We start from the raw sequence: 14,497 nt of genomic DNA, 5'->3' as shown, positions 1-14,497 counted from the left end.
TTATAACATTAAAGAATACATAAAAGTAAATTAGGTAATTTACTAAACTAAAATAAATAAAAGTAAATTGTAATAAGTAAAGTATGAGAACAAAAAATATTATTGACAAATTCTTGGGTCAATGATTATGTCATTAAAAAAATCTAATGATGGAAAATAAAAGATAAAATGTAATCAATAGCTAATACCTTTTCAAATTTAAATTAAGAGTTTTGTTTTAATATATATTAAAGATGATTAATTCCGCTAAATTAATAACTCAAAAAATACTCATTACCATAAAATAATGATAGATGTTAAAATCAAATGATAAGATTATGAAAGAAAATTAATGAAATTTATATTTCATCGTTTTATGATTTTAAAAGGATTTTTATACTTATTTTCAAAATGATTAATATTTTCCTTATAAAAAATCTCATACCTATGTTTAGCTAAAAAAACATTTTACTACTAAAATCATTATTATCATTAATTAAATATATATAGAATGAAGAATCACTCTCTACGTACTCAACACATTGAAAGTTGAAAACTAGTAAAAATACCTATATATTGATACGAGAAAAAGTACCCGCGCGTTGCGGTGGTGAGATGGTGGAGTGATAGGTCATAGAGTATGATAAGTCATATGAGGTGATAGGTTATAGAGTGTTATAGCCAAATGTCTTAGCCCTACAGGCTCCGCCCTCGGATTTAAAACTTTGTATAAAGTATACCGAATGACCTCTCTAATGAAAGAACATGAAATTCTAAGAACACTCATACAACTTTTATAATTTATCGACGTATGATTTTTTAGATAAAATAGTTTGAATGAATTGGAAAATTAAAATGATTTATGAAAAAGAGTACAAAAAAATGAATTGTTGAGATTTGAATGGAGAGAAAAAATGAGTAGTTGAAAAGTTAAAAGTTGAAAAAATTTGACAGAAACAAATAGTTTATAGTATAGTTTGATATATAGGGGTTGTATATTGTAAGACAAATATATTAAAGTAAAACAAATAGAATAAGATCTTAACTCTTATATCATTGTTAAATTGATATACAAAGATTCACGAAGCAATTGATGCACAATGATTTTTATGATGCACGGTGATCTTTAGTTAAAAAAAGTCTATTATTTTATTTGTTTTACTTTAATACTTGTTTTATTTTACTTAAAACTTGGTATATACAGACAAAGCTCCATGTGAAAACTCTAATCTTTTGGGGAAAAAAAAGTAAGAATTTTTAAATTATGCATAACACACAAGATAATAAGTTCATATATAAATTATACATGTGATAAAATCCGTTTATACATGTATAGTCAAATTATACATACATCTAATAATATCTTTATCTATGTTTAGTTTTTCTCTAATTGTTAATTGTTCCGTCATCTCGATTTCATTTTTCTTTTTTCTTCTTTTTTTTTTTTTATTTTTATCAATTGTTTGGATAGAAGGTTTTATCTTCAATTCCTTTTCTTTTAGTACAAATTTATTATGATTAAATGAAAGTAATACGAAGTATAATTTTTCCTGATAAATGATTAATCCTCCTAACAAAATAACTTAAAAATCCTCTTAACTATTGGATTATGACATGTGAAAAAATCGGGGGCAAGATTAGGAAAGAAAACTAGTGGATACCACATGTCATCCTCTTAAAGTGTTAGGAGGATTTTTAGATTATTTTGTTAGGAGTATTAGTTATTTTCTATTTTTCCCACTTATCTATACCACTATATAAAAATTATAACCCCTATTAAAAGTTTACACAAATGGGATATGCGAATTGACCATAATACCCTTAATGAGTTAAATCATCATCTAACTCTTAATATTAAATTACACCATTAGTCTATTATATTATAAAATATCTCTACTAACCCCTTTAAATCAAATACTTTTACGTTTTACCTACACCAATAGATATTGCCACCACTGTTATCACCGGCTCGCCGCCGCATTACGCGGGTACCATGCTCATTTAATTTTAGATACTCGTACTACTTAATGTTTTTTTAAAATAATAATGAAAAAAAAGTGGGAAAAAAAGAAGTTTGTTAATTACATTGAACTCAATAACCGAGTTGCTACATCACTTGACTATGACGCATGTCATGTTTGACTCAAAACTACTGGCTGCTGCCCGTTTTTCCAAACTAAGTACTGTTAATTGTATCAATACAATTATAAACACCTCCCCACGCAAAACACGTATAAACCCTTTTTCTTGTCACAACAGTCGGTCTCTTTCATTTTCATTCATTCCCCATTTACAAAATACAGTAATATAATTTTTATTATAAAAAAAGTGCAAATATTAAACCTCAAAAGATCTTCAAGACTGCTGCTTTATAGCTATGTGAGTGCCTTTTCGCTTCTGGGTCTTTTTCTTTTTACATGTTTATATGTCAAGTTTCAACCTTTTCAGCTTTAATTTTTGATATTGCTGTTTTTTTTATGGAATGAAGTGATATTTGATTTGTGGGTATTTGCTGGATCTACTTTCTAGTGACATGGTTGTGTATGTATTTAGTGTTTGGTTTTGTAAATTTTATCTACTTGTAACTTTGTAAGATGTAAATCTGAGAGATAAAAAAGTGATTTTTTTTTACCTTGATGGGTTTGTAGATAGTGTACAAGACTTTTGTGTTTTGTGAGACGGAATTCAAGAAGCTTTTGGTTTGGTAAAAATTTATCCTCAATTTTGTTTAGTTTGAACTGGAAAAAAATATTACGAGTAAAATTTAAACATAAATGACACACGTAAGAATAGTTTATTTGTGAGTTATATAGTCTTGTAATATTTATTATTAAATTACAACTTTTAATATTAGGTTTGGAAATGTGGTAGTTGGCCAGTTGGAAGAAGAGGGTTGTGTTTTTCTTCATAATTAGATCATCTGGAAAGGCTAATTAAATTTATATGAGAAACTAAAGGAATGCGGTGGATTGTGTCACATACGATGACTGAATTAGTAGATGCTGAAATCGAATTTGGATGTTTACGGTTTGAGTTATTGTGTTTCTGGCCCGGGTTCTGTTTTTGAACCATGGAACTGGAGTCCCAAGATTATCTGATTATGTAAATATAGTTCAAATTGTGTTATTATGTAGGTTTGTAATGATGTTTTTTAAGAGTAGGGCATCCAAAGTTTTTAATAGGATTTAAAGCTTTTTAGATCATTTCGAAATACTTACAGTCGTCTGATTATGTTATTGTGAATATTTGAACTTTGACAATTTTCTCTGCACCGTGTGCTACTAGTTGAAGTTTATACTAGTTGACCATTCATATTAAATTCCACATGCATACTTAACCATTTTGTGTCGGTAAAATTTGGGGTACAGATAATCTAAGTGATTAAGATGTCAAACATAGACATTGAGGGGATCTTGAAGGACCTTCCTAATGACGGGCGTATTCCAAAAACAAAGATTGTATGCACATTGGGCCCTGCTTCTCGCTCTGTGGAGATGTGTGAAAAGCTACTAAGAGCTGGAATGAATGTTGCCCGATTCAACTTTTCACATGGTACCCACGAGTATCATCAAGAGACATTGAATAATCTTCGCATTGCCATGCAAAATACTCAGATCTTGTGCGCGGTTATGCTTGATACAAAGGTGAAAGTTTAAAGTTGTCTTTTGCATATGCGATCAAGATTTTATTTAAATCAGGCCAATCACTTTGTGTGTTTGTTGTTGGACCAGAGTGAATTGTCCTTGTCAACTTGAGTATGAATTGATTACTTTTGCAATACTATAACTTCACTAAATAAGACTACTCCTTTTTGTAATATAGTCTATACCAAAGCTTTGTAAGTAATATGAAGATTTTTAAATTTTTACTCCAATTTGTTGAATAATTTATCTTTTACGAAAGATAGTTTTGTCCTTGATCCAAATCAGGTTTGTGACTAAGATTGGTTAGGACAGAGTTAGAATTGATTTTTGTTTTTTGTTTTCTTCATGCAGGGACCTGAGATTCGAACTGGATTTTTAAAGAATGAGAAACCCATCCAACTCAAGGAAGGGCATGAGATCACTATAAGCACGGATTACACCATTAAAGGGGATGAGGAGACTATATCTATGAGCTACAAGAAATTGCCAGTTGACTTAAAGCCCGGCAACACCATCTTGTGTGCTGATGGCACCATTACCCTAACTGTCCTGTCTTGTGATACGGCATCCGGGACAGTTAGATGCCGGTGTGAGAACACCGCCATGTTAGGTGAGCGGAAAAATGTGAATCTCCCTGGTGTAGTAGTTGATCTTCCAACACTTACGGAAAAGGATCAAGAAGATATTCTTCAATGGGGTGTCCCTAATAATATTGATATGATTGCACTCTCGTTTGTTCGTAAGGGATCTGATCTTGTAAATGTTCGCAAAGTTCTTGGCCCACATGCCAAAAATATTCAGTTGATGTCAAAGGTATCATTTATTTCCTGAGATCAAATTACTTTTAAATTTTTTTATTAATATGAATCAGATGATAAGATTTTAGATGTAAGAAAATAACTAATAAGAGATGGTATTTGAAGTTGTAAAATAGGATATTTGGCTATTTGAGTTTTGAAAATTTAAGAAAGTTATTCCTAGAACGACCGTAGAAAACATACTTGCAGTTACAACCTAACTTGATTATCCGGAACTGAGTAATTGACCCTAAATTTCAAATATTCTGAAGCATAATTTCAAATACCCGGTTTCAAAACAAATATTCAAACACCCCCTCTTAAGTGCACATTTATTTTGGTGGTTACGGATGCTTATCAACCATCAGATATCTTTGGGTTTAGGGGAATTAACTATTCTAAATGGGTATCAAATTTTTTTGCAGGTTGAGAACCAGGAAGGAGTTATAAACTTTGATGAGATTTTGCGCGAGACCGACTCATTCATGGTTGCACGTGGTGATTTAGGAATGGAAATTCCAGTAGAGAAGATCTTCTTGGCACAGAAAATGATGATCTACAAATGTAATCTTGCTGGCAAGCCTGTGGTGACTGCAACACAAATGCTCGAGTCTATGATCAAATCACCTCGACCCACCCGTGCTGAGGCCACCGACGTGGCAAACGCTGTTCTTGATGGCACCGATTGTGTCATGCTTAGTGGAGAAAGTGCAGCTGGTGCATACCCTGAGATTGCGGTCAAGACCATGGCCCGTATCTGCATTGAAGCAGAATCATCTCTTGACTATGGAATCATTTTTAAAGAGATGATAAGGTCAACCCCATTGCCAATGAGCCCGTTAGAGTCGCTTGCATCGTCGGCTGTTAGAACAGCTAACAAAGCTAGAGCCAAACTCATTGTGGTTCTGACCCGGGGTGGAACTACAGCTAAGCTAGTGGCGAAATATCGGCCAGCAGTCCCGATTCTGTCAGTGGTGGTTCCTGTTTTATCGACTGACTCGTTTGACTGGACCTGTAGTGACGAGACTCCAGCTAGACATAGTCTTGTTTACAGAGGATTGATTCCGCTCCTTGCTGAAGGATCTGCTAAGGCAACTGATGCTGAGTCCACTGAGGTGATTTTGGAAGCTGCTTTAAAATCAGCATCTGGGAAAGGGCTGTGCAAGAAAGGTGATGCTGTGGTCGCACTCCACCGTATTGGTGCTGCATCTGTCATCAAGATCTGCGTAGTCAAGTAAGACAATTAAAATTAAGTCAGGTTTCTATGTGTTGCCTAAACCCTGTTTTAAGTTAATTATTCGGATCATATGTGATCATGGACCAGTTAAAATAAGAACTTAATATCAAGTTTTGTAATCAAATGGTAAATTTGACTAACTAGAGTCTGGTATTGACAAGGGTTGTGACTGAACCTTAAATTAAATGCATGGACCTATATGGGCTCACCTTAAGTTAACAAGATTGCTTGAAGTATTGAACTTAAAAGCAGGTTGTTTGCAATGAACAATTTAGATTATTGTTGGTCTAGTGATTTAGGGTATGGCCCAAGCCAATTCAGGATGATTTATTGTCTTATTGTTGATAGAAAGGCTAGAACTATTCATATAGATTATTTATGTGTTTGATCATTTATGATTAGAATCAGTTCTGTAATTCTGTTATGTGTCTTTTAGGCAAGGACAGTCCAAAATGCATGGGTAGATGTTTAGGTCAACTGAGATATTTAAACCAATACGGAACAAAGCTAGCCCATTCAAGATATACCAAAACTGATACACCATATGAGTAAAACTTCCCTCACAATATAGCTGCAATCTACTTTGAAACCTTGTAGTACACCAGTTGGAGTGTTTAGCATTCGTAAATTAGTTTCTGATTTAAACCTAAGATCATGGTTCGGTGTGACGTAGTTAGTTGGGGCAGGCATGGTATAGTATTATTGGTGTTGGTGAGGACCAACGAAACAGCAACCTATAGATGACCTTGGGACATGGTTTTGGTTGAGCTATATATAAATCTTATTGAAGCCAAATACAATCATCTGTATAGTCTCTTTGAGGATGACATCTTTCATATGAGGGTTACCTTATCTAGAAAAACCTACCCAGTCTGTTTAGAAGAGTGCAATTATAAATTTTGTTATACAGAATATGTCTAATTCTTTCATTATATTAGATTTACTATAGTATTAATATAATAAATAATAAGTTATTGGCTGTATTTTTACACAATGTACTGTAACATTGGAAATAATAGCATCAATCATGGAGATGCCCGTAAACCCAATGTTTTGAAACCTGAACCAGCCATTCGGACCGAGAACCGCCAGGGTAACCGTGTCTTAAAGCTTGAATTGGTTCTTCCCGGTAAACACCAGGAGCTGGCCAATTTAAGATTATCGACTAAAACCTACACAAAAATTTCTGTTGAACTTTGAAACTCTTTATCAAACCCGCTGAGTTTACTTTATGTGTTTTCATTTTGTGTGCCACAAAAGAAACTCGTCAACAAGATCTAAAAACCTGCAATCTTTTCCAGCATGATGTGAAAATCCTCTGTTTTTCTGGTCAAAAGGTGGAGATGTCATCCAATTCAATGAATGGTCCAGGTTTCAAAACATCGCTTAAATTCGCTCCCACAGGGTATCTCCGAGGCAAGAAGGCTCAGAAATCTTTATTCACATTCACAACACACGTTAGGGAGATTTAGAGAGGAAAGGTTGTTTCTCCAAAGTAAAAAAAAAAAAAGAAGATTCTAAATATTATTGAATATGTGGACCTGTGGCCATCAACATACTTAAACTAAATCTGCTGAAAGGCAAGTGAAACATTACGTCGCTAAATTTAGTCTAATGACAATTATTGTGAAGATCCTATGGTGAGTCAATTTAATACATGTTACTGAAGCTCCAGACCTTCACAAAACTCTCGTAGTTTAACATACTGGGTAATCAAATGGCGCAAGCGAAACCAAAGTAATTTGGTAAATAGCAATGCTGTAAATACCAGCCTTAAGCCCTTAACCCCGATATATATGTGATATACCTGTTAACAGGGGTCCGCCGTTACGAGATATTCATGGCATTCTGTCAACGGTCTCCGGTTACCGACAGGCTATGCTTTCCCTTAAGCATATAACAACCGGCAAAATGAGTCACAATTCACAAATGGGCACCGTTTCTTCAGGATGTCAACGATTCCTACACTGAACCTGTTTAGAAAATATCCATCGTCTACAATAATCTTTTTCCTGAACGTTGCTTGTGTTCCTTCAACGAAAGGTGACTCGGCATCACTTGATCGTTGATCATTAGCCCACCATGAGTCCCGGTGTCCAGTGACCATTGGCAGTCTGATCAGAAATGATTCTATCAGGTTTCCTTATCATTATCGAATTTATGCAGATATTTGCACAGATAGAAAGTGAGCTTGAACTCCATCAGTAAACACTAAATCACAGCATCTTTATTGAACCATAAGGTCCACTCAGCTCTGTATTGCTTCCCGGATGGATGGGATTTTGCAACATGAGACATATTAGGATCTCTTAACAAATTGGCACATCCAGAAACCAAACCTATTAACCAAACAATGCATTTAGTAGATAGTCATTCTGTCATTCTTATTATCTTATACTCAGAGCATCTCCAACGGGAGAAAATCAAAAGCTTTTTTTTTTTTTTAATCAAAATAAGTCATTAAGTAGCTAAATGTGGTTGCAAACACTTTTTCTTTCCAAGTGCTATTCATACAATTTTCACTTTTACCTCTTAAGGCCGGTCCTTATAGGGTGTCTTCCCCCTGCGTCCGATGCCATCTGATACGTTGGAGAGGGAAGACGCTATTAGCACGGGGTGCGTCCAAGGCGGCGTCTGGTGTTTTTTTCTAAGTTTAGACGCGCATTTAACGTAATGTGAGAGGAAGAATAGAGGGTTATAAGGAGGTGATGTTCTTGGGGTGTTATAGGAAAGAGAAAAGCTGATAAATAATGGAACAAAAGGAATTTCCTTATAAGAGCATCTCCAATGGAACTTGATCAAAAGTTTTTTTGAAGGAAAAAAGTCTTTCAAAAACTTGATATCATTGGGTACAAAAGCTTTTTTTTTGTCAAAAGCTTAATATTGATCAAGCTATTGAGCAAAAGCTTTTTTTCAAATCAAGGTTATTTAATCAAAAAAAGCTTTAGAAAAAGCTATCATTGGAGTAAATGACTTTTTATAAAGCTTGAAGTTAATGGATTGATGAAGTGGCAACAAAAAAAGCTATTAAAAGCTTTTTATCATTGGAGATGTTCTAAGGAGTAGCTTAATAACTTTCATTTGTATTTTTGATTTGTTTTATTTTCATTTTTTACCCTCATTAAAATTGTCTAATTAGTCTACCTTATTAAATATCTAAACTTCTTTTAATTTTATTTTTTTTCCTTTTAAAATTAGATATATAATAATTGAAAAGGCCTCACCAACACGATAGCCTAAAAATATGTTTTTTACTTGAAGAGTCAACAAATGTTCATTTGGTAGTCCATGTAAAGGTACACCTTAGCATCTTATTTTTTTGACATTTTTTTCAACAAGAACTATGGTCAATCTGTAACTCGGGCTAATATTCAGGTTAGCTGGATTTGCTCGACATAATATAACTAGAGAACTGTAAAACGCTTCACCGGAGCTGCAAGATGTGCATAATTCTTGCCGGAAAATCTATCATAAAGAGGAGGTGAATTTTTGGATTAGAATATGTCAACGTCGATTCTTACATGGACTAACACATCACGAAAATTTGCTGACCCATTGATTGGCTCAGAGTTGAAATATAACTCCTTGATTGGCTCAAATTTGTCATGTAACACGTTTCTTTTTCACAATATTTGGTTTACTCTTTTAGAAAAGATAAACTACCTACCTTTTGTTCACAATTTGACTTTTAGATCATAATAAAATTGATGCATGGAATTCACAAAGAACAAGTATATGTATTGATGCACGATGATTTTTATGATGTATGGTGATTTTCAATATAGATAAATTTATTGTTTTGTTTTAATACTCATTTTATTTTACCGAGAACTACAGATGTTCTTCCATCCTTTTCAAGTAACAGAGACTACTAACGTATTGGTTTGGCTGAGAAACAGGACTAGTAAATGACATTGACTATCCACAAACGCTCTCAACTTGACATATATTTCTTTTTTTTAACAGTAGAAGACTCAACTTGACATTACATAACTAACAAGCTAGCTCAGAATAAAACAAGAGAACAATATATTCGAGTAGTATATGAAAATAAGATGAGATGTTGAGATCCAAGATGATGGCTTGGTTGTGGTCATATTATTAGATATATTGTCTGTCTCTTTTATGGACGGATCGAGTGTCATATTCGTGACTATATACAGTTGACATTTTTAATAGAATAAGGTATTGCAGGTTACATTACGTATTATTGTTAGCTTATAGTTTGATTAATTGTATAAGTAAAAAAAAAGAAGAAGTAAACGTGGTGTTTTCTCCAAAGAAACAAACATGATATAGATATGTCTCGCCATATGTTGGCATATTGTGATCGACGAAGAAAGAATTGCTAAAATGCTCGTACTTTGATATAGTTTTGTGAGGGGTTTCCTCATATTTCACCTTCTTCCTTTTCTTGGTACCAAGTACCAACCACCATTATCTTATCCGTTTTTGTGTACGTTAAATAGCACGGGTAACCAAATCATCAGCATAAGACCATTTTCAAGAGTTCATACCGATTACCGAACTCACTTGTTCAAAATGTTTATGTTTGTTGTAGAACATGTACAATAAAGGCCAAAGTTATAATATTCTAGAATTTTAGATCTTTAATTACTCATGTTTCTTAACTTAACAATATTATTACTCTAGATATTTATATAATTCTAGATCTTTAATTACTCATGTCTCTATATCAATGTATAGGAAGTTGCTCTAAATATTATATGTAACCAATCAAAAGACAATTTTGTAGATGTTTCGTATTTTCTTTCCATGAAATTTCATAGAGGATTGATCTATTTCTTATCTAATGTGATATGTCTGATATTGAAGGTGTTGACAAATCCTTACTATTGATAGAGGTTGGCCTAAAATGTCTGTTCCATGCATCCATGACTGCTAAATTTATATGATTATATATATTTTTTTAACTATAAAGACAATTTAATGTCACCATTGATCAACAGGAGAGCTTTTGTACAATTCATTTTGTCGACAAATATAAAATTTTATTTAAATGACTTGACTATTTTGGTTTATTCATTAAAAAATTTTCTTATTAATATAGTAATTTATTTAGAAAACTTTTCGATATTAACCATTGTGGTCTTACCTAGTGATTAGGAAGTTTTCCACTCATATTTTATTTTCGGATTGGTGAAAGTTCGAATCTTGTCAAATGTAAAGTTGATGAGAAGGCTTAGCTACACTATATTCACTAACACTGAGAGAACAAATCATTTATAATGTAATCAGAATTTGATTTTTGAGATGGCTAAAATTGGGGGTGAGCCACTGATCCCTTAGGGGGTGTTTAGTAGGGTGGAATGAAAATGGTAAAAATGGAATGAGAATCACTTCCCTTATTTGGTTACACAAGAGAATGGAAATGAAGAGGTAGAAAGGGGAATCATTTCCATTCTCATGATTCCTCCCAAAATAGTGAAGAATGGAATCAAAGTACCTTTTTTTTCTCATGTATTTAATTATTAATTTTAATTATTTATATTATGATATTATAATTAGTTTTTGTTAAAAAAAAAAATTTCATATTAATTTGTTTATTTTTTATATTTCTCTTATTATGATTCTCTGTTGTTACCTAACAATGTAATTATTCTCTTTCCAAATACTCATTTTCTTTCCTACTATTTTCATTCTTTATTACATTTTCATTCTCAATAATGCTCCTACTAAACGCCCCCTTATACTTTTTTTAAGAAATGATGATATGCTCCATGTCAGTTTATTACTTGGTTATCAAAATAATAATAATACGAGTAATATACATTTAATACCTGGCTACTACAATAATATGATAATAATATAGTCCATGTCCATTTATTACTGGTTGAGATCTTGTTTGGGACTTTGGATCGTGGGAAATGATTCAGATCTTCACGTGATTAAATCCATTGCGCTTCCTTTGAGGCTTCTTCTACCTTTGACTTTTCAGAAGATGCGTTCCTTGCTATATCAGTATGAGTATGAACCCCTGTCTGGCTGCCTGCTTAAAGTTGTTCTTTGGGTGGCATTTTTAGTCAAAAGATTGATGCTCATCCTCTTTAATTTGCTTCATTCTACTAATTTTTTGTGTCATAAACGGGTTAACTGGTGTTATAGATGGGCTAGAATCATTCTAATTTTAACTCATTCAGTTTCTCTTAACGGCCAAAATGAGACAATGTCTAGTCGTGGAGTAAAATGCGAAAAAAAAAAAAAAAATGTCTAACTTTATGAATAAAAATCTAAGTTTTCGACTTTGAAGTGATATCTTTATATATTGTGAGTTCTAGAGACCAAAAATATAAATTTTCAAATTAATATAGAAAAAATAAGGTTAACCCAATTGATAAAACTCTTACTTTTTGACAATACGCAGGACATAGATGATTTTAAAACGGATGGTGTATCTCAACCAAAATTTTTGGTATCTCGACCATATTGCTCCAAAATAGTGTGGGCCCCATGTCTGTAATGGCAAATCAGGTAGAATAAAAGCGGGCCCCCTGTCATTAATAGTCTGGTCGGGTTACCAAAAATATGGTCGAGATACCAGGCGCCTAAAACGGATTTAGAAATACTTTAATAGTGGAACAGATTTACCAAAAAGAAAAGAAAAGAAAAAGAAACAAGTAACATATTGATTTGTTTGATATTTTATTTTAGAAAAATGATAGAATATAGCTCTTAAGATTTTATTTAGAATGTTATACATTTTCATATTAAAAGCTCAGTCTTTAAATTTTATGACAAATATATAATTATTTAATGCTTCTTAATTAAAACCTGTAGAATTTCGTTTAACAATCTTGGTAATATCGACAAGATTCTTGTCGAATCCAAACTCAATCTTTTGTCTTGAAGGGTGAATCCTTAAATTGAGTATTTGAAATTTGAATTCTGCGTTTTCTGTTTCAAAGAATACAACATAAGGATGAACTCTAAGAAATGGCAACACGTGACGCTCGAAACCTACATCATATATACAAACCAAAATGTTATGTGTTTTTATACGTACTAAATTAACTCTACGATGCGTCCAAATATTACCCAGATATTGGGGATAACAACAAAGTTATATCAAATTCAAAGTTATATCGAATCCAAATTAAGACAACAAATGAAGCTTTTATTTCTATACTAAATCTAGCTCCAAAATATGTTCAAAAAAGGGAGAAAATAACACTAATACATCACAAATGATTAATTAAATTCTATACTAATCACGCAGGATAATCAAACGGTAAAGGCAAAACAACTGATGAATCCGACAAATTCCGATGAACGAACCCGTAATTTCGAAGAACTTGATTATCCGCGAAATTTAAAGCCTTGTTCATACCCTCCCTACAACTTTTGCTGGTAAACAACGGATTATGTTTCCCACTACACGGTTGACAACCCGCGAAATGAGTCACAAAAGGCCTTCTCCAGCTTCCAAACTCATTACCCGCGTCCTTTAACGATGGTTCTCGTAACACGCCATACCGTTCGCTCACTTTCTCGGCATGTCGCCTTCGTAACATTCCCGCTCTCGTCTCGATCTCCAGATACCTTTCGGTTATATTTTTTAACGTATCAACTATTAAAACCCAATACCCTTCTAAATAGTAACCGGTTTCGATAAGCATTTTTTTCCCAAAATATTTTTCGTGATCCTTTAATAACAAATAAGCAAGTGCGGTCTGGTCATCGGACTCGTGCTTGAAAACATTTAATAAAGTATCCGCCCATTTATCATAATTTGGTGATCGTGGGCCCATATCAGCCCATGACTCTAAAAAGTCCAAAGACCACTGACAATTCCGGATCAAAAATGATCCGGCGTTTAACCCTAACCAACTCTTTTTCTCATAAACTTCCTTCGGCCAACCATGAACAACAAAATTATAATCCTTATACTTATGAAACGGAATCTTGTATTCCATATCCGTAAATGCAGCATCCTCATCAAGCCACCAAATCCACTCGGCTTCTGGGTGGGCCACCATTGCGGCTCGCACAGTCGCAATCTTGGCCCAACATGAAGGCATTTCCGGGTCTAGTAACACATTGTTATAAAAAATATCGTAACCATGAATACGACAATAATCAACTTTGTTACGATAAAACCGTAACAAGTAATGGTCTCCTGTCGGGCTCCTGCATGGAGTCGACCGTGAGCCCGTTACTATAAATACCCTGTCCTTCGAACTGGGCTCAAAGGACGGGTGCAATTTGAGCCATGTTTTTCTTTTACTGTCCCAATTTTTTATCGGTTTGTTTACGGTGTAACCGAAAGATGGGTCGTCGTAAAAGGTTGTGACTGGTGGGTCGAACTGGAGGTTGGATGCCGGGTCGGGTTGTTTGTTACATTTGCAGGAAACGATTTTGGGGTCGAGAGTTGAGAAGAAGAAAAAGGCCCAAAGAAATATTAAGGCTGAAACAGCCCCGGCGAGAAAGATGGACGGACGGTCAAGTGTCCGAATATTTGGCTTACGCCAATTTGGGTGAGAGAATACAACCATTTTGATACTTTGATATTGATAATAATGATGGTGCACTTTTTTTTGTTTCCAAAGTAAAGGGTGCTTATATACCATGAGAATTTATTTTTATATATTTTATGTTATATACATAGATTATGTACACTAGAATGAACATTTGACATATTTTATTTCCATTTTGAAATTAAAAAAAAAAAATACCATGCTGAATAATTTATGTATTTAAAGTCAATGGTTAATTAGAAAATAATCAATGATGAGTTGGTGTAATGGTTTGAAGTTCTCATGGTAACCTATAGGTCTCATGTTTGAATCTTCATTCTAACAACTTTGAGATGTAGATAGTCC

The 14,497-nt window shown here is 33.5% G+C and overlaps 2 protein-coding genes and 1 long non-coding RNA gene across 3 annotated transcripts; 2 read left to right on the top strand and 1 right to left on the bottom strand.

Moving 5' to 3' along the window:
* Positions 1–2,217: 2,217 nt before the first annotated feature.
* LOC122611290 (pyruvate kinase, cytosolic isozyme) lies at positions 2,218–5,797 on the top strand. Its single transcript, XM_043784294.1, has 4 exons — positions 2,218–2,358; positions 3,348–3,623; positions 3,975–4,436; positions 4,846–5,797. Exons 2-4 carry the CDS (start codon positions 3,366–3,368, stop codon positions 5,656–5,658), a joined length of 1,533 nt encoding a protein of 510 aa, XP_043640229.1. The 5' UTR covers positions 2,218–2,358; positions 3,348–3,365; the 3' UTR covers positions 5,659–5,797.
* Positions 5,798–8,759: 2,962 nt separating this feature from the next.
* On the top strand, positions 8,760–9,447 carry LOC122609674. The gene is made up of 2 exons (XR_006325366.1): positions 8,760–8,953; positions 9,033–9,447. It is a non-coding gene; the product is annotated as an uncharacterized LOC122609674 (long non-coding RNA).
* A 3,291-nt stretch (positions 9,448–12,738) lies between these two features.
* LOC122579733 (putative glycosyltransferase 7) lies at positions 12,739–14,194 on the bottom strand. Its single transcript, XM_043751960.1, has one exon. It carries the CDS (start codon positions 14,168–14,170, stop codon positions 12,887–12,889), a length of 1,284 nt encoding a protein of 427 aa, XP_043607895.1. The 5' UTR covers positions 14,171–14,194; the 3' UTR covers positions 12,739–12,886.
* Between the last annotated feature and the right edge of the window lie 303 nt (positions 14,195–14,497).

The sequence above is a fragment of the Erigeron canadensis genome, chromosome 8, assembly GCF_010389155.1.
Source record: "Erigeron canadensis isolate Cc75 chromosome 8, C_canadensis_v1, whole genome shotgun sequence".
In the NCBI taxonomy this organism is placed as follows: Eukaryota; Viridiplantae; Streptophyta; class Magnoliopsida; order Asterales; family Asteraceae; genus Erigeron; species Erigeron canadensis.
This window is presented reverse-complemented; position numbering and strand designations above follow the sequence as displayed.